At 43.1% G+C, this 27,427-nt stretch overlaps 1 protein-coding gene across 1 annotated transcript in view; it reads left to right on the top strand.

Annotated features, from left to right (window-relative positions):
• Window positions 1–27,427, top strand: part of LOC124111924 (regulator of telomere elongation helicase 1-like) — a 177,053-nt gene that overhangs the window by 43,161 nt on the left and 106,465 nt on the right. Inside the window, exons 9-15 of the mRNA XM_048399831.1 lie at window positions 5,578–5,643; window positions 10,529–10,676; window positions 15,139–15,180; window positions 18,846–18,924; window positions 22,646–22,746; window positions 25,446–25,507; window positions 27,031–27,105. Of these exons, the coding sequence (XP_048255788.1) occupies window positions 5,578–5,643; window positions 10,529–10,676; window positions 15,139–15,180; window positions 18,846–18,924; window positions 22,646–22,746; window positions 25,446–25,507; window positions 27,031–27,105 (573 nt within the window). The remainder of the gene's footprint in view (window positions 1–5,577; window positions 5,644–10,528; window positions 10,677–15,138; window positions 15,181–18,845; window positions 18,925–22,645; window positions 22,747–25,445; window positions 25,508–27,030; window positions 27,106–27,427) is intronic.

Here is a 27,427-nt window from a genome sequence, read left to right as displayed (position 1 = left end):
AGTCATCTTGTCTGTCTTTAGTCCAGGAGAAAGGGTGTATTGATAGTCATCTTGTCTGTCTTTAGTCCAGGAGAAAGTGTGTATTGGTAGTCATCTTTTCTGTCATTAGTCCAGGAGAAAGTGTGTATTGGTAGTCATCTTTTCTGTCATTAGTCCAGGAGAAAGTGTGTATTGGTAGTCATCTTGTCTGTCTTTAGTCCAGGAGAAAGTGTGTATTGGTAATCATCTTGTCTGTCTTAAGTCCAGGAGAAAGTGTGTATTGATAGTCATCTTTTCTGTCATTAGTCCAGGAGAAAGTCATCTTGTCTGTCTTAAGTCCAGGAGAAAGTGTGTATTGATAGTCATCTTTTCTGTCTTTAGTCCAGGAGAAAGTCATCTTGTCTGTCTTTAGTCCAGGAGAAAGTGTGTATTGATAGTCATCTTGTCTTTCTTTCGTCCAGGAGAAAGGGTGTATTGGTAGTCATCTTGTCTGTCTTTAGTCCAGGAGAAAGTGTGTATTGGTAGTCATCTTTTCTGTCATTAGTCCAGGAGAAAGTCATCTTGTCTGTCTTTAGTCCAGGAGAAAGTGTGTATTGATAGTCATCTTGTCTGTCTTTAGTCCAGGAGAAAGTGTGTATTGGTAGTCATCTTGTCTGTCTTTAGTCCAGGAGAAAGTCATCTTGTCTGTCTTTAGTCCAGGAGAAAGTGTGTATTGATAGTCATCTTTTCTGTCTTTAGTCCAGGAGAAAGTCATCTTGTCTGTCTTTAGTCCAGGAGAAAGTGTGTATTGGTAGTCATCTTGTCTGTCTTTAGTCCAGGAGAAAGTGTGTATTGGTAGTCATCTTTTCTGTCATTAGTCCAGGAGAAAGTGTGTATTGGTAGTCATCTTGTCTGTCTTTAGTCCAGGAGAAAGTGTGTATTGGTAATCATCTTGTCTGTCTTAAGTCCAGGAGAAAGTGTGTATTGATAGTCATCTTTTCTGTCTTTAGCCCAGGAGAAAGTCATCTTGTCTGTCTTTAGTCCAGGAGAAAGTGTGTATTGATAGTCATCTTTTCTGTCTTTAGTCCAGGAGAAAGTCATCTTGTCTGTCTTAAGTCCAGGAGAAAGTGTGTATTGGTAGTCATCTTTTCTGTCTTTAGTCCAGGAGAAAGTGTGTATTGATAGTCATCTTGTCTGTCTTTAGTCCAGGAGAAAGTGTGTATTGAAAGTCATCTTGTCTGTCTTTAGTCCAGGAGAAAGTGTGTATTGGTAGTCATCTTTTCTGTCATTAGTCCAGGAGAAAGTCATCTTGTCTGTCTTGAGTCCAGGAGAAAGTGTGTATTGGTAGTCATCTTGTCTTTCCTTAGTCCAGGAGAAAGTGTGTATTGGTAGTAATCTTGTCTGTCTTTAGTCCAGGAGAAAGTCATCTTGTCTGTCTTTAGTCCAGGAGAAAGTGTGTATTGATAGTCATCTTGTCTGTCTTTAGTCCAGGAGAAAGTGTGTATTGGTAGTCATCTTTTCTGTCTTTAGTCCAGGAGAAAGTGTGTATTAATAGTCATCTTGTCTGTCTTCAGTCCAGGAGAAAGTGTGTATTGAAAGTCATCTTGTCTGTCTTTAGTCCAGGAGAAAGTGTGTATTGATAGTCATCTTGTCTGTCTTTAGTCCAGGAGAAAGTGTGTATTGAAAGTCATCTTGTCTGTCTTAAGTCCAGGAGAAAGTGTGTATTGGTAGTCATCTTTTCTGTCATTAGTCCAGGAGAAAGTCATCTTGTCTGTCTTAAGTCCAGGAGAAAGTGTGTATTGATAGTCATCTTTTCTGTCTTTAGTCCAGGAGAAAGTCATCTTGTCTGTCTTTAGTCCAGGAGAAAGTGTGTATTGGTAGTCATCTTGTCTTTCTTTAGTCCAGGAGAAAGGGTGGATTGGTAGTCATCTTGTCTGTCTTTAGTCCAGGAGAAAGTGTGTATTGGTAGTCATCTTTTCTGTCATTAGTCCAGGAGAAAGTTATCTTGTCTGTCTTAAGTCCAGGAGAAAGTCATCTTGTCTGTCTTTAGTCCAGGAGAAAGTGTGTATTGGTAGTCATCTTGTCTGTCTTTAGTCCAGGAGAAAGTGTGTATTGGTAGTCATCTTTTCTGTCATTAGTCCAGGAGAAAGTCATCTTTTCTGTCTTTAGTCCAGGAGAAAGTCATCTTGTCTGTCTTTAGTCCAGGAGAAAGTGTGTATTGGTAGTCATCTTGTCTGTCTTTAGTCCAGGAGAAAGTGTGTATTGGTAGTCATCTTGTCTGTCTTTAGTCCAGGAGAAAGTCATCTTGTCTGTCTTTAGTCCAGGAGAAAGTGTGTATTGATAGTCATCTTGTCTGTCTTTAGTCCAGGAGAAAGTGTGTATTGGTAGTCATCTTTTCTGTCTTTAGTCCAGGAGAAAGTGTGTATTAATAGTCATCTTGTCTGTCTTCAGTCCAGGAGAAAGTGTGTATTGAAAGTCATCTTGTCTGTCTTTAGTCCAGGAGAAAGTGTGTATTGATAGTCATCTTGTCTGTCTTTAGTCCAGGAGAAAGGGTGTATTGATAGTCATCTTGTCTGTCTTTAGTCCAGGAGAAAGTGTGTATTGGTAGTCATCTTTTCTGTCATTAGTCCAGGAGAAAGTGTGTATTGGTAGTCATCTTTTCTGTCATTAGTCCAGGAGAAAGTGTGTATTGGTAGTCATCTTGTCTGTCTTTAGTCCAGGAGAAAGTGTGTATTGGTAATCATCTTGTCTGTCTTAAGTCCAGGAGAAAGTGTGTATTGATAGTCATCTTTTCTGTCATTAGTCCAGGAGAAAGTCATCTTGTCTGTCTTAAGTCCAGGAGAAAGTGTGTATTGATAGTCATCTTTTCTGTCTTTAGTCCAGGAGAAAGTCATCTTGTCTGTCTTTAGTCCAGGAGAAAGTGTGTATTGGTAGTCATCTTGTCTTTCTTTCGTCCAGGAGAAAGGGTGTATTGGTAGTCATCTTGTCTGTCTTTAGTCCAGGAGAAAGTGTGTATTGGTAGTCATCTTTTCTGTCATTAGTCCAGGAGAAAGTCATCTTGTCTGTCTTAAGTCCAGGAGAAAGTGTGTCTTGATAGTCATCTTTTCTGTCTTTAGTCCAGGAGAAAGTCATCTTGTCTGTCTTTAGTCCAGGAGAAAGTGTGTATTGGTAGTCATCTTGTCTGTCTTTAGTCCAGGAGAAAGTGTGTATTGGTAATCATCTTGTCTGTCTTAAGTCCAGGAGAAAGTGTGTATTGATAGTCATCTTTTCTGTCATTAGTCCAGGAGAAAGTCATCTTGTCTGTCTTAAGTCCAGGAGAAAGTGTGTATTGATAGTCATCTTTTCTGTCTTTAGTCCAGGAGAAAGTCATCTTGTCTGTCTTTAGTCCAGGAGAAAGTGTGTATTGGTAGTCATCTTGTCTTTCTTTCGTCCAGGAGAAAGGGTGTATTGGTAGTCATCTTGTCTGTCTTTAGTCCAGGAGAAAGTGTGTATTGGTAGTCATCTTTTCTGTCATTAGTCCAGGAGAAAGTCATCTTGTCTGTCTTAAGTCCAGGAGAAAGTGTGTCTTGATAGTCATCTTTTCTGTCTTTAGTCCAGGAGAAAGTCATCTTGTCTGTCTTTAGTCCAGGAGAAAGTGTGTATTGGTAGTCATCTTGTCTGTCTTTAGTCCAGGAGAAAGTGTGTATTGGTAGTCATCTTTTCTGTCATTAGTCCAGGAGAAAGTGTGTATTGGTAGTCATCTTTTCTGTCATTAGTCCAGGATAAAGTGTGTATTGGTAGTCATCTTGTCTGTCTTTAGTCCAGGAGAAAGTGTGTATTGGTAATCATCTTGTCTGTCTTAAGTCCAGGAGAAAGTGTGTATTGATAGTCATCTTGTCTGTCTTTAGTCCAGGAGAAAGTGTGTATTGGTAGTCATCTTTTCTGTCTTTAGTCCAGGAGAAAGTGTGTATTGATAGTCATCTTGTCTGTCTTCAGTCCAGGAGAAAGTCATCTTGTCTGTCTTTAGTCCAGGAGAAAGTGTGTATTGGTAGTCATCTTGTCTGTCTTTAGTCCAGGAGAAAGTGTGTATTGGTAGTCATCTTTTCTGTCATTAGTCCAGGAGAAAGTGTGTATTGGTAGTCATCTTTTCTGTCATTAGTCCAGGATAAAGTGTGTATTGGTAGTCATCTTGTCTGTCTTTAGTCCAGGAGAAAGTGTGTATTGGTAATCATCTTGTCTGTCTTAAGTCCAGGAGAAAGTGTGTATTGATAGTCATCTTGTCTGTCTTTAGTCCAGGAGAAAGTCATCTTGTCTGTCTTTAGTCCAGGAGAAAGTGTGTATTGGTAGTCATCTTGTCTGTCTTTAGTCCAGGAGAAAGTCATCTTGTCTGTCTTTAGTCCAGGAGAAAGTGTGTAATGATAGTCATCTTTTCTGTCTTTAGTCCAGGAGAAAGTCATCTTGTCTGTCTTTAGTCCAGGAGAAAGTGTGTATTGGTAGTCATCTTGTCTGTCTTTAGTCCAGGAGAAAGTGTGTATTGATAGTCATCTTATCTGTCTTTAGTCCAGGAGAAAGTGTGTATTGGTAGTCATCTTGTCTGTCTTTAGTCCAGGAGAAAGTGTGTATTGGTAGTCATCTTGTCTGTCTTAAGTCCAGGAGAAAGTGTGTATTGGTAGTTATCTTGTCTGTCTTTAGTCCAGGAGAAAGTGTGTATTGGTAGTCATCTTGTCTGTCTTAAGTCCAGGAGAAAGTGTGTATTGATAGTCATCTTGTCTGTCTTAAGTCCAGGAGAAAGTGTGTATTGGTAGTCATCTTTTCTGTCTTTAGTCCAGGAGAAAGTGTGTATTAATAGTCATCTTGTCTGTCTTCAGTCCAGGAGAAAGTGTGTATTGATAGTCATCTTGTCTGTCTTTAGTCCAGGAGAAAGTCATCTTGTCTGTCTTTATTCCAGGACTAAGTGTGTATGTCTTTATTCCAGGACTAAGTGTGTATTGGCAGTCATCTAGTCTGTCTTTAGTCCAGGAGAAAGTCATCTTGTCTGTCTTTAGTCCAGGAGAAAGTGTGTATTGGCAGTCATCTTGTCTGTCTTTAGTCCAGGAGAAAGTCATCTTGTCTGTCTTTAGTCCAGGAGAAAGTGTGTATTGGTAGTCATCTTGTCTGTCTTTAGTCCAGGACTAAGTGTGTATTGATAGTCATATTGTCTGTCTTTAGTCCAGGAGAAAGTCATCTTGTCTGTCTTCAGTCCAGGAGAAAGTGTGTATTGATAGTCATCTTGTCTGTCTTTAGTCCAGGAGAAAGTGTGTATGGTTAGTCATCTTGTCGGTCTTTAGTCCAGGAGAAAGTCAACTTGTCTGTCTTTAGTCCAGGAGAAAGTGTGTATTGATAGTCATCTAATCTGTCTTTATTCCAGGACTAAGTGTGTATTGATAGTCATCTTGTCTGTCTTTAGTCCAGGAGAAAGTCATCTTGTCTGTCTTTAGTCCAGGAGAAAGTGTGTATTGGCAGTCATCTTGTCTGTCTTTAGTCCAGGAGAAAGTCATCTTGTCTGTCTTTAGTCCAGGAGAAAGTGTGTATTGGTAGTCATCTTGTCTGTCTTTAGTCCAGGAGAAAGTGTGTATTGATAGTCATCTTATCTGTCTTTAGTCCAGGAGAGCTCATGGAGTGGAACTACAAGGCAACATAGTGATCTTCGATGAAGCACACAACTTGGTAAGTTGATCTATGTTTAATCAAGTCAGCCTATGTGATGCCCTGCTTGTCTGGCATCCTGCAGTATCAGCGGCATCTCCTCAGACAACACTGAACCAGTGAAGGTGAAACTACACAGGCTTGTTCCCACCAATGATGACACCTGCATTTGTCCAGTTTTCAATATGGCTGAATGTGGTTGAAGCAGGTATGTAGTGCCATTACTCAGCAAATTCTGTTCACACTGCAATTAAAATTGGGTCTAGAAGCAGTATGAATCAACATATGTAAGTCCTGTGTGATATTAACTTTTTTTTCAATGATTTGACCATATCACCGAAGAAACCCCTTGATCATTGAAGCTTGTTCCCACCGATCATGTTACCTGAATATATTCAAAACATTTGAATCTGATTTTCAATATGGCAGCCAAGACAGTCATATTGAAAAACCTATTTATGATCACTACTTTTGGTTCAATATATAAAACAATTTATTGTGACGTTTATGTGATATAACAATTTCCCATTTAATGAGAAAGTGATCACATGACCATGAAACTGACATTCTGACATTCATATGTTATTCACGATCTGTATTCTAGAAACTATGTTGACACTGACGGACTTCTTCCACATTTTGTCATCTTGTAAGAAGAGTAAACCATCAAAGTAGAAGGTGTCAGTTGGCAATACCCACACTCACACTCAATACCTGCTTACCCAGGGAATACTAGGAAACAGTGTCTGAGCTCCGCCATTCCTCCTTGGGTTCTGCTGTTGCTATTATAGGGAACCTTCCAAAACAAGACATGTTGCTGCTGGATGAGTTTCATTTGGATCTTCCGCATGGAAGGTCAAGTCATCTCAATCTTTTCCTATCGAACCAAGTGACGAATGCCAATGCCCAGATGCGGGGCAGAGGCAAGCCCATCTCCTGAGGAAGAGGGTCTCACCATGGCTGACTCACAACTGAGCCCTCACAATCCTATCGACTTGGCTTTATCATAGGATCTTGATTACAGATTACCATACTTCAAACTAGTGCCAAAGACAGGACCAGTTGGAGGTCGTCTACTGTCGTACGCCAAAAATTGCAAGCACATCTTACATCAGTAACCACTGGTTACTCAAAATTGTTGCAGGTTACAAGTGGCATTTCCATCAATGTCAAGTACTTGTGACCCTGCCTGTATGCCGTCATTCCCATCTAAAGGGAGCCATGTTGGTGGCCCCTACTTGGCCAAACAGACTTACGATCACAGGGTTCAACTTCCCAGTCTTTCTGGTTCCAAAGAAAAATGCCCCGGAAATTTGCATGATCATGGATCTCAAGGTCCTCAACAAATTTTCTCGTATGTCTGGCAAGATTCCATATGGAAACAGTCAAAAAGCTCAGCACCTCTCTCAGGTAAGGAAACATCAGTCTGGACCTACAGGATACCTAACTTAATGTTCCCCAACATCCAAGTTTTCGTCATTACCTGCGTTTCGCAGTCAACAACCAAAGGTTTTCGGGGTTTGAGTTCAGAGTTCCCCCATTCGGCATCTCCACATCTTCCTGAGGCAGAGAGTTAACTGACTATAAAAGTCCAGTATCCACCCTTGCTGAAATAGGCTGGTGTTATGGAGTTACATTTTGGCTGGACTAACCAGTTTATGCATAGTCCAATCAAAATCGTGCAACGAAATCGAAATCGAAATCTGGTTCGTAAACTTCTGTGCAGATTTAGGTCGATTGCAGGATTTGCAAAGCATGTGCACCACAAACTCGTTGCTAACAGATATTTTCCAAACCTTTTCATGTTTTTAATCAAGGTGCTCATTTAATGCACTTCGCGATGTAAGCCCCGTTTGATCACAATATAGATCTTGATTATCGATCAGATCATCTTGACTGGACGCTGCCATTTTGTTTGAAACAAACGTAAGTGATGGAATTGGATTGGTCCGTAGGAGAGGCTCAGAAGGGACATAACTCATGATAACCACTGCTGGCGCTACGATCGAGCCCAGGAATTCCAGCCAAGTTCGGCAAGGGTGGAAACTGGACTTTAAAGTCAGTTAACTCTCTTGCCTCGGGAAGATGGCATCTCCATAGCCCCTTAGCTATTCACTCGGATCACCACCCCGATCATCAGGTTTGCCCATCTGTGTCCAACGGATACATAGACGATATTCTGTGAGCGGACCAAGAGAAGACGCAACTTTAATGAAACACCATTTTCCTTATGCAGTTGCAATCCTATCTAGAGTTTCTGGTACACACCGCCAAGCCTGAGCTAAAACCAGTACAGGATCTTGTATACATCTGGGCAACTTCACCGAGGTATATTAATTCCTCTAGAAGTAAGGCACCTGAAGGCAAAGGGCCTTGTTATGGATGTCGCATCATGTCTTGAAACTCAAGTGAATTGTGCATGTTATGTGACAAAAAATATGCTGATGTATGGATTGTGGAGTTGTAAGGATTGTGCAGTTGTATGGATTGTGCAGTTGTAAGGATTGTGCAGTTATAAGGATTGTGCTGATGTATGGATTGTGCTGTTGTAAGGATTGTGCATTTGTATGGATTGTGCAGTTGTAAGGATTGTGCAGATGTATGGATTGTGCAGTTGTATGGATTGTGCTGATGTAAGGATTGTGCAGTTGTAAGGATTGTGCATTTGTATGGATTGTGCAGTTGTATGGATTGTGCAGTTGTAAGGATTGTGCTGTTGTATGGATTGTGCTGATGTATGGATTGTGCATTTGTACCGATTGTGCAGGTGTATGGATTGTGCAGTTGTAAGGATTGTGCAGTTGTAAGGATTGTGCATTTGTATGGATTGTGCTGATGTATGGATTGTGCTGATGTATGGATTGTGCATTTGTATGGATTGTGCTGATGTATGGATTGTGCATATGTATTGATTGTGCAGCTGTATGGATTGTGCAGTTGTATGGATTGTGCAGATGTAAGGATTGTGCAGTTGTAAGGATTGTGCAGTTGTATGGATTGTGCAGTTGTATGGATTGTGCTGATGTATGGATTGTGCATTTGTATGGATTGTGCATTTGTATCGATTGTGCTGTTCTTAGGATTGTGCATTTGTATGGATTGTGCAGTTGTAAGGATTGTGCAGTTGTAAGGATTGTGCAGTTGTATGGATTGTGCAGATGTAAGGATTGTGCAGTTGTAAGGATTGTGCAGTTGTATGGATTGTGCAGTTGTAAGGATTGTGCTGATGTATGGATTGTGCATTTGTATGGATTGTGCATTTGTATGGATTGTGCATTTGTATGGATTATGCAGTTGTAAGGATTGTACAATTGTAAGGATTGTGCAGTTGTAAGGATTGTGAAGTTGTAAGGATTGTGCATTTGTAAGGATTGTGCATTTGTAAGGATTGTGCTGATGTATGGATTGTGCAGTTGTATGGATTGTGCATATGTATTGATTGTGCAGCTGTATGGATTGTGCATTTGTATCGATTGTGCAGTTGTATGGATTGTGCAGTTGTAAGGATTGTGCAGTTGTAAGGATTGTGCAGTTGTATGGATTGTGCTGATGTATGGATTGTGCATTTGTATGGATTGTGCATTTGTATCGATTGTGCAGTTGTAAGGATTGTGCATTTGTATGGATTGTGCAGTTGTAAGGATTGTGCAGTTGTAAGGATTGTGCAGTTGTATGGATTGTGCAGATGTAAGGATTGTGCTGATGTACGGATTGTGCAGTTGTAAGGATTGTGCATTTGTAAGGATTGTGCTGATGTATGGATTGTGCATTTGTATGGATTGTGCATTTGTATCGATTGTGCAGTTGTATGGATTATGCAGTTGTAAGGATTGTACAATTGTAAGGATTGTGCAGTTGTAAGGATTGTGAAGTTGTAAGGATTGTGCATTTGTAAGGATTGTGCATTTGTAAGGATTGTGCTGATGTATGGATTGTGCAGTTGTAAGGATTGTGCTGTTGTATGGATTGTGCTGATGTATGGATTGTGCATTTGTATCGATTGTGCAGTTGTATGGATTGTGCAGTTGTAAGGATTGTGCAGTTGTAAGGATTGTGCAGTTGTATGGATTGTGCAGTTGTAAGGACTGTGCAGTTGTATGGATTGTGCAGTTGTAAGGATTGTGCAGTTGTAAGGATTGTGCAGTTGTATGGATTGTGCAGTTGTAAGGATTGTGCAGTTGTGTGGATTGTGCAGTTGTAAGGATTGTGCTGTTGTATGGATTGTGCTGATGTACGGATTGTGCAGTTGTAAGGATTGTGCATTTGTAAGGATTGTGCTGTTGTAAGGATTGTGCAGTTGTAAGGATTGTGCAGTTGTATGGATTGTGCAGTTGTAAGGATTGTGCAGTTATATGGATTATGCAGTTGTAAGGATTGTGCAGTTATATGGATTATGCAGTTGTAAGGATTGTGCTGTTGTATGGATTGTGCTGATGTACGGATTGTGCAGTTGTATGGATTTTGCAGTTGTAAGGATTGTGCAGTTGTAAGGATTGTGCAGTTGTAGGGATTGTGCAACAATTTACACTGACTGAAAGGCTTGTAGTCGCACTCAACCCCTATTGTTTTAAAGAGGTAGTCGACTAGAAAATCTGTACTGAACTGTAGGACTGTAGGAAACAAAGACAGGAGCATTGAGCATCAAAAAGTAAAGTAAACAAACATTCAATCATATCAGTTTGAAATATCCCTTTAACGGAACTTGTTTTACTTTGAATGAAGATCCAGAGGGACATTAACCATTTTGGATTTTAGGACATTGATTGTTTTTTGCGAAGAAACGTTACAACTCCAAGACGATGTGTGCACATAGAAAGTTTTGTTGATTGAAAATTGAACAAATATTGAAACTGCCATTTGACAGAGACATAGACATCTGATGACCATATCGGTGTCTATTCTGCAGGAAAGAATTTGTGAAGAGAGTGCGTCCTTTGATCTGAGTTCGGTGGACATTGCCACAGCCATGGAAGAGACCACAAGGCTCATGGAGAAGGTGGTGGAGCTCAGCCAGACCGAGACTCAGGTGTCGGAGCTTGGGGAGTCAGCTGCAGGTGGGTCAGGTGTCGGAGCTGGGGGAGTCACCTGCAGGTCGGTCAGGTGTTGGGGCTGGAAGAGTCACCTGCAGGTGGGTCAGGTGTCGGAGCTGGGGGAGTCACCTGCAGGTAGGTCAGGTGTTGGAGCTTGGAGAGTTAACAGCTGGTGGGTCAAGTGTTGGAGCTGGGAGAGTCAGCTGCTGGTGGGTCAGGTGTCGGAGCTTGGGGAGTCACCTGCAGGTGGGTCAGGTGTCGGAGCTGGGAGAGTCAGCAGCTGGTGGGTCAGGTGTCAGAGCCGGGAGAGTCAGTTGCAGGTGGGTCAGGTGTCGGATATGGGAGAGTCAGCTGCTGGTTGGTCAGGTGTCGGAGCTTGGAGAGTCAGCAGCTGGTGGGTCAGGTATCGGAGCTGGGAGAGTCAGTTGCAGGTGGGTCAGGTGTCGGAGCTTGAAAAGTCACCTGCCGGTGGGTCAGGTGTCGGAGCTTGGAGAGTCACCTGCAGGTGGGTCAGGTGTTGGAGCTGGGGGAGTCAGCAGCTTGTGGGTCAGGTGTCGGAGGTCGGGGAGTCAGCTGCAGGTTGGTCAGGTGTCGGAGCTTGGAGAGTCACCTGCTGGTGGGTCAGGTGTCGGAGGTTGGGGAGTCAACTGCAGGTGGGTCAGGTGTCGGAGCTGGGAGAGTTAACAGCTGGTGGGTCAGGTGTCGGAGCTTGGGGAGTCACCTGCAGGTGGGTCAGGTGTCGGAGCTGGGAGAGTCAGCAGCTGGTGGGTCAGGTGTCAGAGCCGGGAGAGTCAGTTGCAGGTGGGTCAGGTGTCGGATATGGGAGAGTCAGCTGCTGGTGGGTCAGGTGTCGGAGCTTGGAGAGTCAGCAGCTGGTGGGTCAGGTATCGGAGCTGGGAGAGTCAGTTGCAGGTGGGTCAGGTGTCGGAGCTTGAAAAGTCATCTGCCGGTGGGTCAGGTGTCGGAGCTGGGAGAGTCACCTGCAGGTGGGTCAGGTGTTGGAGCTGGGGGAGTCAGCAGCTTGTGGGTCAGGTGTCTGAGGTCGGGGAGTCAGCTGCAGGTGGGTTAGGTGTCGGAGCTTGGAGAGTCACTTGCTGGTGGGTCAGGTGTCGGAGGTTGGGGAGTCAACTGCAGGTGGGTCAGGTGTTGGAGCTTGGAGAGTTAACAGCTGGTGGGTCAAGTGTCGGAGCTGGGAGAGTCAGCTGCAGGTGGGTCAGGTGTCGGAGCTGGGGGAGTCACCTGCAGGTGGGTCCGGTGTCGGAGCTTGGAGAGTCAGCAGCTGGTCAGGTGTCAGAGCTAGGAGAGTCAGTTGCAGGTGGGTCAGGTGTCGGAGCTTGGAGAGTCAGCAGCTGGTGGGTCAGGTGTCAGAGCTGGGAGAGTCAGTTGCAGGTGGGTCAGGTGTCGGAGCTTGAAAAGTCACCTGCAGGTTGGTCAGGTGTCGGAGATGGTGAGTCACCTGCAGGTGGGTCAGGTGTAGGAGCTGGGGGAGTCAGCAGCTTGTGGGTCAGGTGTCGGAGGTCGGGGAGTCAGCTGCAGGTGGGTCAGGTGTTGGAGCTTGGAGAGTCAGCAGCTGGTGGGTCAGGTGATGGAGCTTGGGGAGTCAGCTGCTGGTGTGTTAGTTGTTGGAGCTTGGGGAGTCACCTGCAGGTGGGTCAGGTGTCGGAGCTGGGAGAGTCAGCAGCTGGTGGGTCAGGTGTCAGAGCCGGGAGAGTCAGTTGCAGGTGGGTCAGGTGTCGGATATGGGAGAGTCAGCTGCTGGTTGGTCAGGTGTCGGAGCTTGGAGAGTCAGCAGCTGGTGGGTCAGGTATCGGAGCTGGGAGAGTCAGTTGCAGGTGGGTCAGGTGTCGGAGCTTGAAAAGTCACCTGCCGGTGGGTCAGGTGTCAGAGCTTGGAGAGTCACCTGCAGGTGGGTCAGGTGTTGGAGCTGGGGGAGTCAGCAGCTTGTGGGTCAGGTGTCGGAGGTCGGGGAGTCAGCTGCAGGTGGGTCAGGTGTCGGAGCTTGGAGAGTCACCTGCTGGTGGGTCAGGTGTCGGAGGTTGGGGAGTCAACTGCAGGTGGGTCAGGTGTTGGAGCTTGGAGAGTTAACAGCTGGTGGGTCAAGTGTCGGAGCTGGGAGAGTCAGCTGCTGGTGGGTCAGGTGTCGGAGCTTGGGGAGTCACCTGCAGGTGGGTCAGGTGTCAGAAGCTGGGAGAGTCAGCAGCTGGTGGGTCAGGTGTCAGAGCCAGGAGAGTCAGTTGCAGGTGGGTCAGGTGTCGGATATGGGAGAGTCAGCTGCTGGTTGGTCAGGTGTCGGAGCTTGGAGAGTCAGCAGCTGGTGGGTCAGGTATCGGAGCTGGGAGAGTCAGTTGCAGGTGGGTCAGGTGTCGGAGCTTGAAAAGTCACCTGCCGGTGGGTCAGGTGTCGGAGCTTGGAGAGTCACCTGCAGGTGGGTCAGGTGTTGGAGCTGGGGGAGTCAGCAGCCTGTGGGTCAGGTGTCGGAGGTCGGGGAGTCAGCTGCAGGTGGGTCAGGTGTCGGAGCTTGGAGAGTCACCTGCTGGTGGGTCAGGTGTCGGAGGTTGGGGAGTCAACTGCAGGTGGGTCAGGTGTTGGAGCTTGGAGAGTTAACAGCTGGTGGGTCAAGTGTCGGAGCTGGGAGAGTCAGCTGCTTGTGGGTCAGGTGTCGGAGCTGGGGGAGTCACCTGCAGGTGGGTCAGGTGTCGGAGCTTGGAGAGTCAGCAGCTGGTCAGGTGTCAGAGCTAGGAGAGTCAGTTGCAGGTGGGTCAGGTGTCGGAGCTTGGAGAGTCAGCAGCTGGTGGGTCAGGTGTCAGAGCTGGGAGAGTCAGTTGCAGGTGGGTCAGGTGTCGGAGCTTGAAAAGTCACCTGCAGGTTGGTCAGGTGTCGGAGATGGTGAGTCACCTGCAGGTGGGTCAGGTGTAGGAGCTGGGGGAGTCAGCAGCTTGTGGGTCAGGTGTCGGAGGTCGGGGAGTCAGCTGCAGGTGGGTCAGGTGTTGGAGCTTGGAGAGTCAGCAGCTGGTGGGTCAGGTGATGGAGCTTGGGGAGTCAGCTGCTGGTGTGTTAGTTGTTGGAGCTCGGGGAGTCAGCTGCAGGTGGGTCAGGTGTCGGAGCTCGGGGAATCACATGCAGGTGGGCCAGGTGTTGGGGCTGGGAGAGTTACCTGCAGGTGGGTCAGGTGTCGGAGCTGGGAGAGTCAGCAGCAGGTGTGTAAGTTGTTGGAGCTCGAGGAGTCAGCTGCAGGTGGGTCAGGTGTCTGAGCCAGGGGAGTCAGCTGCAGGTGTGTAAGTTGTTGGAGCCGGGGGAGTCAGCGTCAGGTGTCGGAGGTCGGGGAGTCAGCTGCAGGTGGGTCAGGTGTTGGAGCTGGGGGAGTCTGCTGCTGGTGTGTAAGCTGTTGGAGCTCGGGGAGTCAGCTGCAGGTGAGTCAGGTGTCGGAGCTTGGGGAGTCAGCAGCAGGTGGGTTAGGTGTTGGAGCCGGGGGAGTCAGCAGCAGGTGTGTCTTGTGATGGGAGGGAGTCAGCAGCAAGTGTGTCTTGTGATGGGAGGGAGTCAGCTACAATTGAGTTGTGTGATGGGAGGGAGTCAGCAGCAAGTGTGTCTTGTGATGGGAGGGAGTCAGCTACAATTGTGTTGTGTGATGGGAGGGAGTCAGCAGCAAGTGTGTCTTGTGATGGGAGGGAGTCAGCTGCAAGCATGTCTTTTGATGGGAGGGAGTCAGCACCAAGTGTGTCTTGTGATGGGAGGGAGTCAGCACCAAGTGTGTCTTGTGATGGGATGGAGTCAGCACCAAGTGTGTCTTGTGATGGGAGGGAGTCAGCAGCAAGCATGTCTTGTGATGGGAGGGAGTCAGCAGCAACTGTGTCTTGTTATGGGAGGGAGGCAGCACCAAGTGTGTCTTGTAATGCGAGGGAGTCAGCACCAAGTGTGTCTTGTAATGGGAGGGAGTCAGCACCAAGTGTGTCTTGTAATGGGAGGGAGTCAGCAGCAAGTGTGTCTTGTTATGGGAGGGAGACAGCAGCAAGTGTGTGTTGTAATGGGAGGGAGTCAGCAGCAAGTGTGTCTTGTTATGGGAGGGAGACAGCAGCAAGTGTGTGTTGTGATGGGAGGGAGTCAGCAGCAACTGTGTTGTGTGATGGGATGGAGTCAGCAGCAAGTGTGTGTTGTGATGGGAGGGAGTCAGCAGCAAGTGTGTCTTGTTATGGGAGGGAGACAGCAGCAAGTGTGTGTTGTGATGGGAGGGAGTCAGCAGCAACTGTGTTGTGTGATGGGATGGAGTCAGCAGCAAGTGTGTCTTGTGATGGGAGGGAGACAGCAGCAAGTGTGTCTTGTGATGGGAGGGAGTCAGCAGCAAGTATGTCTTGTGATGGGAGGGAGTCAGCAGTAAGTGTGTCTTGTAATGGGAGGGAGTCAGCAGCAAGTGTGTCTTGTGATGGGAGGGTGTTAACAGCAAGGGGGAATCTGTTCCAATTTTAATAAACTTGATTTACTCTTTCAGTTGAACCAGATTTTGATCTTGAGGACATCTTGAAACTGAAGGGTAAGTGTTACACTCTAGGTGACAAAATATAAGTGATTCTTAAATGTTATTTAATTGTTAGTCCACATGACTAAGGCTGAAAAAAAGAAAATTGGTTCTCAATCAAAAGCTTTTGAAAATATAGTGCTGGTGGGCTTCTCTTCTTTTTTTTTCTATTTTTTGGTTGTGTAAACACTAGTAAGAATACAAATCTGTATATTGCTGTGTATAAGACGAATTTTTCATAACTAGAATTAGGAGGCTTTCAAAATATGTGGGGGTGGGGTCGGGGTGGGGGCGTCTTATACACAGGATTGAGTATTTTATGGTTTTTTTTCCGCAACACAAAGACATTACTGTGGGCACGGAACACTGGAAATACCATGTCACCAAATCCGTACTGAAATACTCAAATAAATCATGTAATTACACTGTCTGGTTGTAGAAAGAATTCATAATATATCTCGACTTATGTTGGTTATCTATTTTATTAATTTTTTATGTAACTTTTCATTCCATATTGTTTCAATTGATTTCGGCAAAATCGTATGTGAAGTGATCAACAGATAACTCACCGTTATTTACAGCAACCACGGTCATATTACCGCTATTGACGCCTTGAAACGAACTTTAGTGGATAGAGAATGGATACTTATATATCATAAATGCCATACATTGAATTGCTGAAAGTCATACTTGTTGTAGTTTAACTATTATATGTCAACATTAAGTTTTCGCAATCGCGGGCGCATGGACAGTGATTGGTCAAATTCTTCCATTCGAAAACTTTTCCGGCAATGGCGATCAGCTGAACCAAAGTGCTACGCTTATGGTTATTAATTTATTTCACATATATACAGTAAAGCTGCAACTACACATGATATTGGAATAAATTATTCCTGATAAAATAATAGTTTCAGATACAATTCTTCCGCTCATTGTATAAAAATATTTTGACGTTATATTATTGGCCGAATCACCGGTTGATTCCGAGAAAAGTGTGTACAGCTGAATGCTTCTTCCTGCTTAGTTTACAAGACAAGACGCACGGTAATCTTAATCTCTGCATATAAGACAATGCCAATCAGAACAGGAAATACAATTTAATCGGCTTTAGTGATGTTTTATCTCAAATTTCAAATTTGTATTGACCAAGATTAATTGATATCTGTTCCGTTTCCTGAATTCGCTGAAGGGCTACAATGTAAAAAAAATTTCTGCGGAAGACAAAAACATTTTTATTGCAAATATAGAGATTTTGTATGCACTAGTGATGTGCTTTATTCTGATTCGCTTTATAGCCGGGGTATATAAATTAGCATCGATTTCCCGCTTATTTTACGAGACAAGTAACCTCTGGTATGAAACATTGTCCCTCATACAGTACACAAATACCATTGAATTTGTATTTGAATACCATCATCATGTCTAGTGATGTTGTATTGCAAATTTAATGTTTTCATTGACCAAATTCCTATTGCTGCCATGACCATAACACATGGGATGCGCATTAAAGCAGTGCGCATGGGAAGGGAAGTAACTGCACGTTATATTGGATCGCATTATTTTGAGTATTGTAGCATTTCACAGTTGAGGTCGTGTGTTCGAGATGCGGAACATTTAAGGATTTTTTGTTGTTGCTTTGAAAATGGAAATAAAAACGAAACGTGTGGCGGACTTAATGATGATGCGGCGGTGCCTGAGAACCAAGAATATTTTTATCCCCCGCCGGGCCAGAATGCCCGAAGGGGGATTATTTTGTGGCGCAGTCCGTCCGTCCGTCCGTCCGTCCGTCCCACAGAGGGTACTAAGCTTGTGAAATCAACTCCTACAGTTTCCAGAGAATATCCCTGACACTCTACACACAAGATGTCAACATGTTGATGATACGCATATCGCAGTCCCATTTCATTTCGCCTAATTTTGACAGAGTTACTGCCCCTGTTTTATGGAGCTTCTTTTGCCTAGTTGTGAGAGAGGTACTAAGCTTGTGAAATCAACTCCTCCACCAGCTTTTAGAGAATATCCCTGACACTCTACACACAAGATGTCAACATGTTGATGATACGCATATCGCAGTCCCATTTCATTTCGCCTAATTTTGACAGAGTTACTGCCCCTGTTTTACGGAGCTTCATTTGCCTAGTTGTGAGAGAGGTACTAAGCTTGTGAAATCAACTCCTCCACCAGCTTTTAGAGAATATCCCTGACACTCTACACACAAGATGTCAACATGTTGATGATACGCATATCGCAGTCCCGTTTCATTTCGACTAATTTTGACAGAGTAACTGCCCCTGTTTCACAGAGCTTCATGAAATCTACTCCTCCTCCAGTTTCCAGAGAATATCACAATATCTTACTATAACTATAACTATAGTTAGTTTCCTTGTATAAGGCTTTTGTGGGTGAGCTACATCCTTATGGCATTAGCATTCAGACTGGATTACTCCCAACAAAATGTTCTGCACAATTTGTTTCAAATACAGTGCCTTCTACTGTTGTTATTTCATAAAATACAAAGAAAATATAAACTCGTTAAAAAAATTCATTCGGGGGATGTGTTGTGCTCTCAGAGCCCTCTTGTTTTTTTAGCCTAAAAGTCAGATGGACTTGTGTTTTGGTATGCTGTCACTGAAACCAAATGGCCTTTGACCCTGATACTTTGCATGGATGATCATCGCTACCGCATGTCAAGTAGTGCTCACATCATTATGATTCTGAATTTCAACAAGGTCACCACAGCAGCCATCTTTTTTGTCCATTGCTCAGCCTGTTCTGTGTGTATCATTATGAAATGTCATATGCGTTAAGTATATACCATGCTCAATTCAACATTCTCATGCTGTCAACCTTTGACCTGCAGATACTGCTGTGGCTGTGAAAAGTTCTGTTGTGTCTTTTGTTATCCCCCCGGCATATAATGCGGGGGGATATAGCGGTCAGCCAGTCTGTCTGTCCGTCCGTCTGTCCGTAATCATTTCCTTTTCCGGGCAGACTTCCAAAACCATTCAGTGTATTTGATCAAAACTTGGCAAATCTATCAGGCACATACTGAAGTGGTGCCTTTTGATATTTTGGGATTTTTATAATTTTAATTTTTTTTAATTTTTATGGAATGAAGTTGGACATAGACTCAATTGGGGATGGGGTTCGTTTCCGGGGCAGAATTCCAAAACCATTCAGTGTATTTGATCAAAACTTGGCAAATCTATCAGGCACATACTGAAGTGGTGCCTTTTGATATTTTGGGATTTTTCTAATTTTTATTTTTTTAAATTTTTATGGAATGAAGTTGGACATAGACTCCATTGGGGAACGGGTTCGTTTCCGGGCCAGAATTCGAAAACCATTCAGTGGGTAAACAATGTATGCTTCTTAAAGAACATTCAACTGTTGACTCATTACATAGAGAATTGCACATTTACTAGTGGTTACTTTACAGACAGCTGCCGGGGGGATATGTCATCTTTCTGATGACTCTTGTATATTCTTGTATGACCTTTCTGATCTGACAAAATATGCCAAGAAAGTTCAGGTGAGCTACAGAGCCTTGTGGCTCTATTTTTATTGCAATATGTTGGAACCTTTTGTGTTATTGTACTGCACTTTGAAAGTTCAAAGATAATGTACATCTTTCTGACATTCTGACTTTTTGTAAAACCACTGCACTCTCTGTTTTTCAGAAACTCTACGACAGCTTGAAGAGAAAATAGATGAAATTCACATTCCAGGTGGAGGTCAAGGCCTCACAAAGCCAGGCATGTAGGTCAAGGTTACTGAAATTTGTTACAAAGAGTGAGACAGTGAGCGAATGAATTTTGTATTTTCAATACCACATCTGATCTAGATACTAGAAAACACAAGCAATGGTCCACACAGTCCTCTCCTACTAGTTAGAGCAGTTGTGTCCTACATGTTACAGTTGTGTCCTGTGTATTACAGTTTTGTCCTACATGTTACAGTTTTGTCCTACATGTTACAGTTGTGTCCTACGTGTTACAGTTATGTCCTACATGTTACAGTTATGTCCTACATGTTACAGTTATGTCCTACATGTAACAGTTGTGTCCTACATGTTACAGTTATGTCCTACATGTTACAGTTCTGTCCTACATGTTACAGTTGTGTCCTACGTGTTACAGTTATGTCCTACATGTAACAGTTGTGTCCTACATGTTACAGTTATGTCCTACATGTTACAGTTCTGTCCTACATGTAACAGTTATGTCCTACATGTTACAGTTATGTCCTACATGTTACAGTTTTGTCCTACATGTTACAGTTGTGTCCTACGTGTTACAGTTATGTCCTACATGTTACAGTTATGTCCTACATGTTACAGTTATGTCCTACGTGTTACAGTTATGTCCTACATGTAACAGTTGTGTCCTACATGTTACAGTTATGTCCTACATGTTACAGTTCTGTCCTACATGTAACAGTTATGTCCTACATGTTACAGTTATGTCCTACATGTTACAGTTTTGTCCTACATGTTACAGTTGTGTCCTACATGTTACAGTTATGTCCTACATGTTACAGTTATGTCCTACATGTTACAGTTATGTCCTACATGTAACAGTTGTGTCCTACATGTTACAGTTATGTCCTACATGTTACAGTTGTGTCCTACATGGTACAGTTGTGTCCTACATGTTACAGTTATGTCCTACATGTTACAGTTATGTCCTACATGTAACAGTTGTGTCCTACATGTTACAGTTATGTCCTACATGTTACAGTTATGTCCTACATGTTACAGTTGTGTCCTACATGTTACAGTTGTGTCCTACATGTTACAGTTGTGTCCTACATGCTACAGTTGTGTCCTACATGTGACAGTTGTGTCCTACATGTTACAGTTGTCTCCTAAATGTTACAGTTTTCTCCTACATGTTACAGTTATGTCCTACATGTTACAATTATGTCCTACATGTTACAGTTGTGTCCTACATGCTACAGTTGTGCCCTACATGTGACAGTTGTGTCCTACATGTGACAGTTGTGTCCTACGTGTTACAGTTGTGTCCTACATGTTACAGTTGTGTCCTACGTGTTACAGTTGTCTCCTACATGTAACAGTTGTGTCCTACATGTTACAATTGTTGTCCTACATGTTACAGTTGTGTCCTACATGTTACAGTTGTCTCCTACATGCTACATTTGTGTCCTAAATGCTACATTTGTGTCCTACATGTGACAGTTGTCTCCTACATGTTACAGTTTTTCCTACGTGTTACAGTTTTCTCCTTCATGTTACAGTTTTTTCCTACGTGTTACAGTTGTGTCCTACATGTTACAGTTGTCTCCTACATGCTACATTTGTGTCCTAAATGCTACATTTGTGTCCTACATGATACATTTGTGTCCTACATGTTACAGTTTTTTCCTATGTGTTACAGTTGTCTCCTACATGTTACAGTTGTGTCCTTTATGTTACAGTTGTGTCCTACATGTTACAGTTGTCTCCTACATGTTACAGTTGTGTCCTACGTGTTACAATTGTCTCCTACATGTTACAGTTGTGTCCTTTGTGTTACAGTTATGTCCTACATGTTACAGTTGTCCCTACATGTAACAGTTGTGTCCTACATGTTACAGTTTTCTCCTACATGTTACAGTTGTGTCCTACATGTTACAGTTGTGTCCTTTGTTGTTACAGTTTTCTCCTACATGTTACAGTTATGTCCTACATGTTACAGTTATGTCCTACATGTTACAGTTATGTCCTACATGTTACAATTGTTGTCCTACATGTTACAGTTGTGTCCTACATGTTACAGTTGTCTCCTACATGCTACATTTGTGTCCTAAATGCTACATTTGTGTCCTACATGTGACAGTTGTCTCCTACATGTTACAGTTTTTCCTACGTGTTACAGTTTTCTCCTTCATGTTACAGTTTTTTCCTACGTGTTACAGTTGTGTCCTACATGTTACAGTTGTCTCCTACATGCTACATTTGTGTCCTAAATGCTTCATTTGTGTCCTACATGATACATTTGTGTCCTACATGTTACAGTTTTTTCCTACGTGTTACAGTTGTCTCCTACATGTTACAGTTGTGTCCTTTATGTTACAGTTGTGTCCTACATGTTACAGTTGTCTCCTACATGTTACAGTTGTGTCCTACGTGTTACAATTGTCTCCTACATGTTACAGTTGTGTCCTTTGTGTTACAGTTATGTCCTACATGTTACAGTTGTCCCTACATGTAACAGTTGTGTCCTACGTGTTACAGTTGTGTCCTACATGTTACAGTTTTCTCCTACATGTTACAGTTATGTCCTACATGTTACAGTTGTGTCCTACGTGTTACAGTTGTGTCCTACATGTTACAGTTGTGTCCTACATGTTACAGTTGTGTCCTTTGTTGTTACAGTTTTCTCCTACATGTTACAGTTATGTCCTACATGTTACAGTTATGTCCTACATGTTACAGTTATGTCCTACATGTTACAATTGTTGTCCTACATGTTACAGTTGTGTCCTACATGTTACAGTTGTCTCCTACATGCTACATTTGTGTCCTAAATGCTACATTTGTGTCCTACATGTGACAGTTGTCTCCTACATGTTACAGTTTTTCCTACGTGTTACAGTTTTCTCCTTCATGTTACAGTTTTTTCCTACGTGTTACAGTTGTGTCCTACATGTTACAGTTGTCTCCTACATGCTACATTTGTGTCCTAAATGCTACATTTGTGTCCTACATGTTACATTTGTGTCCTACATGTTACAGTTTTTTCCTATGTGTTACAGTTGTCTCCTACATGTTACAGTTGTGTCCTTTATGTTACAGTTGTGTCCTACATGTTACAGTTTTTTCCTACATGTTACAGTTGTCTCCTACATGTTACAGTTGTCTCCTACATGTTACAGTTGTGTCCTACGTTTTACAATTGTTTCCTACATGTAACAGTTGTGTCCTTTATGTTACAGTTATGTCCTACATGTTACAGTTGTCCCTACAGGTAACAGTTGTGTCCTACATGTTACAGTTTTCTCCTACATGTTACAGTTGTGTCCTTTGATGTTACAGTTTTCTCCTACATGTTACAGTTGTGTCCTACATGTTACAGTTTTTTCCTACGTGTTACAGTTGTGTCCTACATGTTACAGTTGTGTCCTACTTGTGACAGTTGTGTCCTACGTGTTACAATTGTTTCCTACATGTTACAGCTGTGTCCTACGTCTTAGTTTTTCCCTATGTGTTACAGTTGTGTCCTAAATGCTACATTTGTGTCCTACATGTTACATTTGTGTCCTACATGTTACAGTTTTTTTCCTACGTGTTACAGTTGTGTCCTACATGTGACAGTTGTCTCCTACATGTTACAGTTGTGTCCTTCATGCTACAGTTATGTCCTACATGTTACAGTTGTCTCCTACATGTTACATTTGTGTCCTCGTGATACATTTGTGTCCTACATGTATCAGTTGTGTCCTTCTTGTTACAGCAGTTGCCTTTTATATGTTACAGGTTTATGTTTGAGTTGCTAGCCCAGGTGAACATCACATTTGAGACCAGAAGTTCTGTGTTGGATGTCCTGGATAAGGTGGTGGCGCATCTCAACAATGATGGTAATACCGTTAGTTCTTGTTGGGTACTTGTATATCTCTGAAATAGTTTCCTGCAATGTTTGGTGAAGGTGTTGGGGACACACAGGGACTTATCATGAATGTTGTTGTTCAATGCCACAATCAGCAATATTCCAGCTTTGTGACGGCGGTCAGTAAATAATCAAGTCTGGAGCAGACAATCCAGTGATTGACATCCAGAGCATCAATCTACGCAGTTTGGATATGATTACATGCACAAACCAAGTCAGCGAGCCTGACGGCCCAATCCCGTTAGTCTTTTCTTTTGACAAGCATAGTCGCCTTTCATGGCAAGCATGGGTTGCTGACTTATCCTGAATGATGAGATCTGATTGGTTCAGGTGAACTTTATAAAATACTATGTAACCCACCTGGGAGGGAAATAAATTTCTGAGCGGGAGAATAAATCCCTTGTACCCGCACTCAGGAGCTAAAGGTGGCATGTTGTTTACAAGTCAGTGAAAGTCACATGACACAGCACAAGTTAACCTCAGCTCATTCAAACAGCTGTTTTCTATCAATTTTGAATTTGTTTTAATTCTTTTACAATGGCAGATTAAAACATGTTAGTAAGATTGTAGCAGTATCACTGGGTGCACTTGTGGTTTTATGTGTCCCTCGTTATTATCCCCCGCCACGAAGTGGAAGGGGGATATAGGAATGGGTGCCGTCCTTCCGTATATCCATCTGTCCGTCCATCCGTCCATCACATTTCGTTTCCGGAGCAGAACACAAAAACCATGAGAGATATCTTAACCAAACTTGGCACCTAGATAGGTCTAGTGGTGAACTGGTGCCTGATTTTCGAGTTACTATGGCAACGATTTTGACTTAGATTGAAAATGGCAGTAGTCCTCGTTCTGGAGCAGATCTTGAAAACTGTACCATATTTCTTCACCAAACTTGACTCATAGATAGGTCTAGTGGTGAACTGGTGCCTTTTGATCGTTTGGGATTTTTTAAAAGATTATTTTTCGAGTTTCCCTTGCAACGACTTTGACTGAAAATGGCGATAGTCCTCGTTTCTGGAGCAGATCTTGAAAACCGTACAATATTTCTTCACCAAACTTGGCACATAATGTCATCTCGCAGTACTGAATACATTTCCTTTCTTGTTGGCAAGTTCTGCATTGCTTGTGTGTATGTTCCTCCAAAAGTGTCATGGACACGTTTGTCGCATTCACTTACTAACTTCTTGCAGAAACTTCAGGATCTCTCCAAGCAGCATGAATGTGAACATGTCCTAGTTACTGGGGATTTCAACTGTGATCTGAGTGAAAAACTGAAACTTGAAGATTTCTTTAATGTGCGGAAAATGACTCAATTCATTCACTCTCCAACTCGCTGTCTTGGAGCTACACTGGACTTGTTTACTGATCCTGCCAGTGCTGTAGCATTCCAGACTCCAGTCTACTACTCAGATCATCAGATGATTGATGCTGTACTTCTCAGTACACCTCATGGTGACCCCTGCTCTCATTGATCTCTAAGTAAAGTAAAAACTCCCTTACTTCTCTTAAGTAATAACACAACTCATTACAAATACAACAGTGTAACTGATCTTAAACATACTCAACTGTATAAACACTGCCTCCTGTCCTGTATATATTCTTGTCAACCATTCTCTGTACTTCACTTGCTTGATAACGGTGTTAGAACCTACACTGAAATGCCCATATGTCTCATCCTTACTCATTACAAATACAGTTACATATTCTATCATAAACTGCAGATGGCAAAACAACACCAGTAATAACTTTTTTTTAGTGCTGCAATTAGGCCATTTACAAAAAGGTCCAGTGAACATAGTTTACAGGAGTTAATACATTGCACACAACCGAACATGTCATATTGGCGGGGAACATGAGTATTTCATGCTTGTTTTGTATAGCACTTGCCTCTGGCTTGAGGTATAAAACCTAATGCGGGACGCATAAAACCACATCTACCTGACACACAGTGACTTTCCTAACTCACTGGGACTTGTTGGGACTGTAGTGACTCACTGGGACTTGTTGGGACTGTAGTGACTCACTGGGACTTGTTGGGACGGTAGTGACTCACTGGGACTTGTTAGAACTGTAGTGACTCACTGGGACTTGTTGAGACTGTAGTGACTCACTGGGACTTGTTGGGACTGTAGTGACTCACTGGGACTTGTTGGGACGGTAGTGACTCACTGGGACTTGTTAGAACTGTAGTGACTCACTGGGACTTGTTGGGACTGTAGTGACTCACTGGGACTTGTTGGGACGGTAGTGACTCACTGGGACTTGTTAGAACTGTAGTGACTCACTGGGACTTGTTGGGACTGTACTGACTCACTGGGACTTGTTGGGACTGTAGTGACTCACTGGGACTTGTTGGGACTGTAGTGACTCACTGGGACTTGTTGGGACTGTAGTGACTCACTGGGACTTGTTAGAACTGTACTGACTCACTGGGACTGTAGTGACTCACTGGGACTTGTTGGGACTGTAGTGACTCACTGGGACTTGTTGGGACTGTAGTGACTCACTGGGACTTGTTAGAACTGTACTGACTCACTGGGACTTGTTGGGACTGTAGTGACTCACTGGGGCTTGTTGGGACTGTACCGACTCACTGGGACTTGTTGGGACTGTACTGACTCACTGGGGCTTGTTGGGACTGTAGTGACTTACTGGGGCTTGTTTTTACAGGTTCTAGTAGCAGCCTTCACTCTAAGGGAGCTGGCCTCTCTAAGTTCATGGACACTCTGAAGGTGAGCATCCTTGTAGCTTCCTCTTCATCGAGGTACTCAGACAGGTGGATTAGCCTAATGACCACATTGCTATGAAGTATTGTCCAAGCCAGATTCTTCAATGTCTTTAAATACCCCTATGGGGATGTTTGTTTAAAGTTGGTCCCCAGCGATCTACACTTGTCATACACGACGGCTGAATAGCCCAGTTCTTTACTGACAAGATAGTGTCGATAGATGTAATGAAATGAGTATGTACTGTTGACCATTTAAGCAGCCCATGCTTGTCTTGAGAGATGACTAACAGGATTTGGTTTGGTTGATGAAAGTCATCATGTCCCGTTTGGGTAGATTAATGCTTACAATGTAAAGCACTGGATTGTCTGGTCCAGATTTACATTTACATTTACATACCGCCATCACGTAACTAGAATAATTGTTGAGTGCAGCATTAAACAACAAAGAAACAATCGCTTTTAAAATAAAACATTTTGTTAGAACATAATTAATTCATGGTATTGATATACATAATGAAATGATAAATACAGTTAATCATGGAAATTTTCATTTGTTTTTATAAAATATCACCTTGTTTCAACAAACGTGTAAGTATTCATTCACATAATGTTCATAATTGTTGTAGCAGTCCATAACGAGATTTATTACCCAAAGGGTTAGAAATAACCGAGTTAATAAAATTTGAATGTGCAGCAGACCAAATACAACTTGACAGGCTCCAGTGTGTTGTTTACGTCATCCAGATGTCATTGTTAACGTCATTTTAATCTTTTTGTGACGTAAGGTCGGCATGACGTCACACTAGAAATGTCTTAGGTGAAGATTGTTGACGTCATTCTAAAATGGGTATTTTTAAGATGGTGATCGTGATCAGTGCATTTTCTAAAGTGGAGCTCAAAAGGATTAAGAAATAATAATAAGAAAAAGGTAATAAAGAAATTATTACTTTCGCATGTGTGTCGTACTGATTTTATGAAACTTGTGTAAGAATTAATGAGTTACCCTCGTTCTCGCTTGGGAAATACAAGAGTTCTGACACTTGTTTCGTAATTTCAGTATGACACAAATGCGGGTATAAAAATCAAAATGTATTTCCCCAAGTACTCAGAGGATATCCACATGGGAAGATTAAGGAACTCATCCAACTATTGCTATATTGCTCTGTTCAACTGTTGTAATACTAATACGTTAAAGAAATGGCACCATACACCCACCACCCACCTGCCCATCGTTTTGATATCTTAAGACAATGTCTCGGTGGTCTCTTGGTGTGGAACTTGTATGAAGAGATTCAGTCCTACTCAAAAGGACATCATTTCACACTGTATATGTTGCCATAGCAACTCACATGAGATCTGTCAGACATGTTAGAAGCTATACAATGTGATTCAACATCCAAATGAATTTAATACCAAGTATTTATTGAATGAAATAAAATGGAAAACATTCACTGTATTTTCTGTTTGCTTGCTTGCTTTCATTATGCAGTTGGATGACTTGTGTAAGTCACTCATATGTGATTACAGATTGTGTTCAGTCAAGATGTGGGAAGTAACATGACCCTTGACCAACACATGGCAGCCGTAACACAGTCCTACAAGGTATGTCCATCAACATGACCCCCACCCAACTCGAGACACTGGTAACACAGTCCTACAAGGTATGTCCATCAACATGACCCCCACCCAACTCGAGACACTGGTAACACAGTCCTACAAGGTATGTCCATCAACATGACCCCCACCCAACTCGAGACACTGGTAACACAGTCCTACAAGGTATGTCCATCAACATGACCCCCACCCAACTCGAGACACTGGTAACACAGTCCTACAAGGTATGTCCATCAACATGACCCCCACCCAACTCGAGACACTGGTAACACAGTCCTACAAGGTATGTCCATCAACATGACCCCCACCC

This window comes from Haliotis rufescens, unplaced genomic scaffold (genome assembly GCF_023055435.1).
Source record: "Haliotis rufescens isolate VD_foot unplaced genomic scaffold, xgHalRufe1.0.p SCAF_2, whole genome shotgun sequence".
Taxonomy (NCBI): Eukaryota; Metazoa; Mollusca; class Gastropoda; order Lepetellida; family Haliotidae; genus Haliotis; species Haliotis rufescens.
This window is presented reverse-complemented; position numbering and strand designations above follow the sequence as displayed.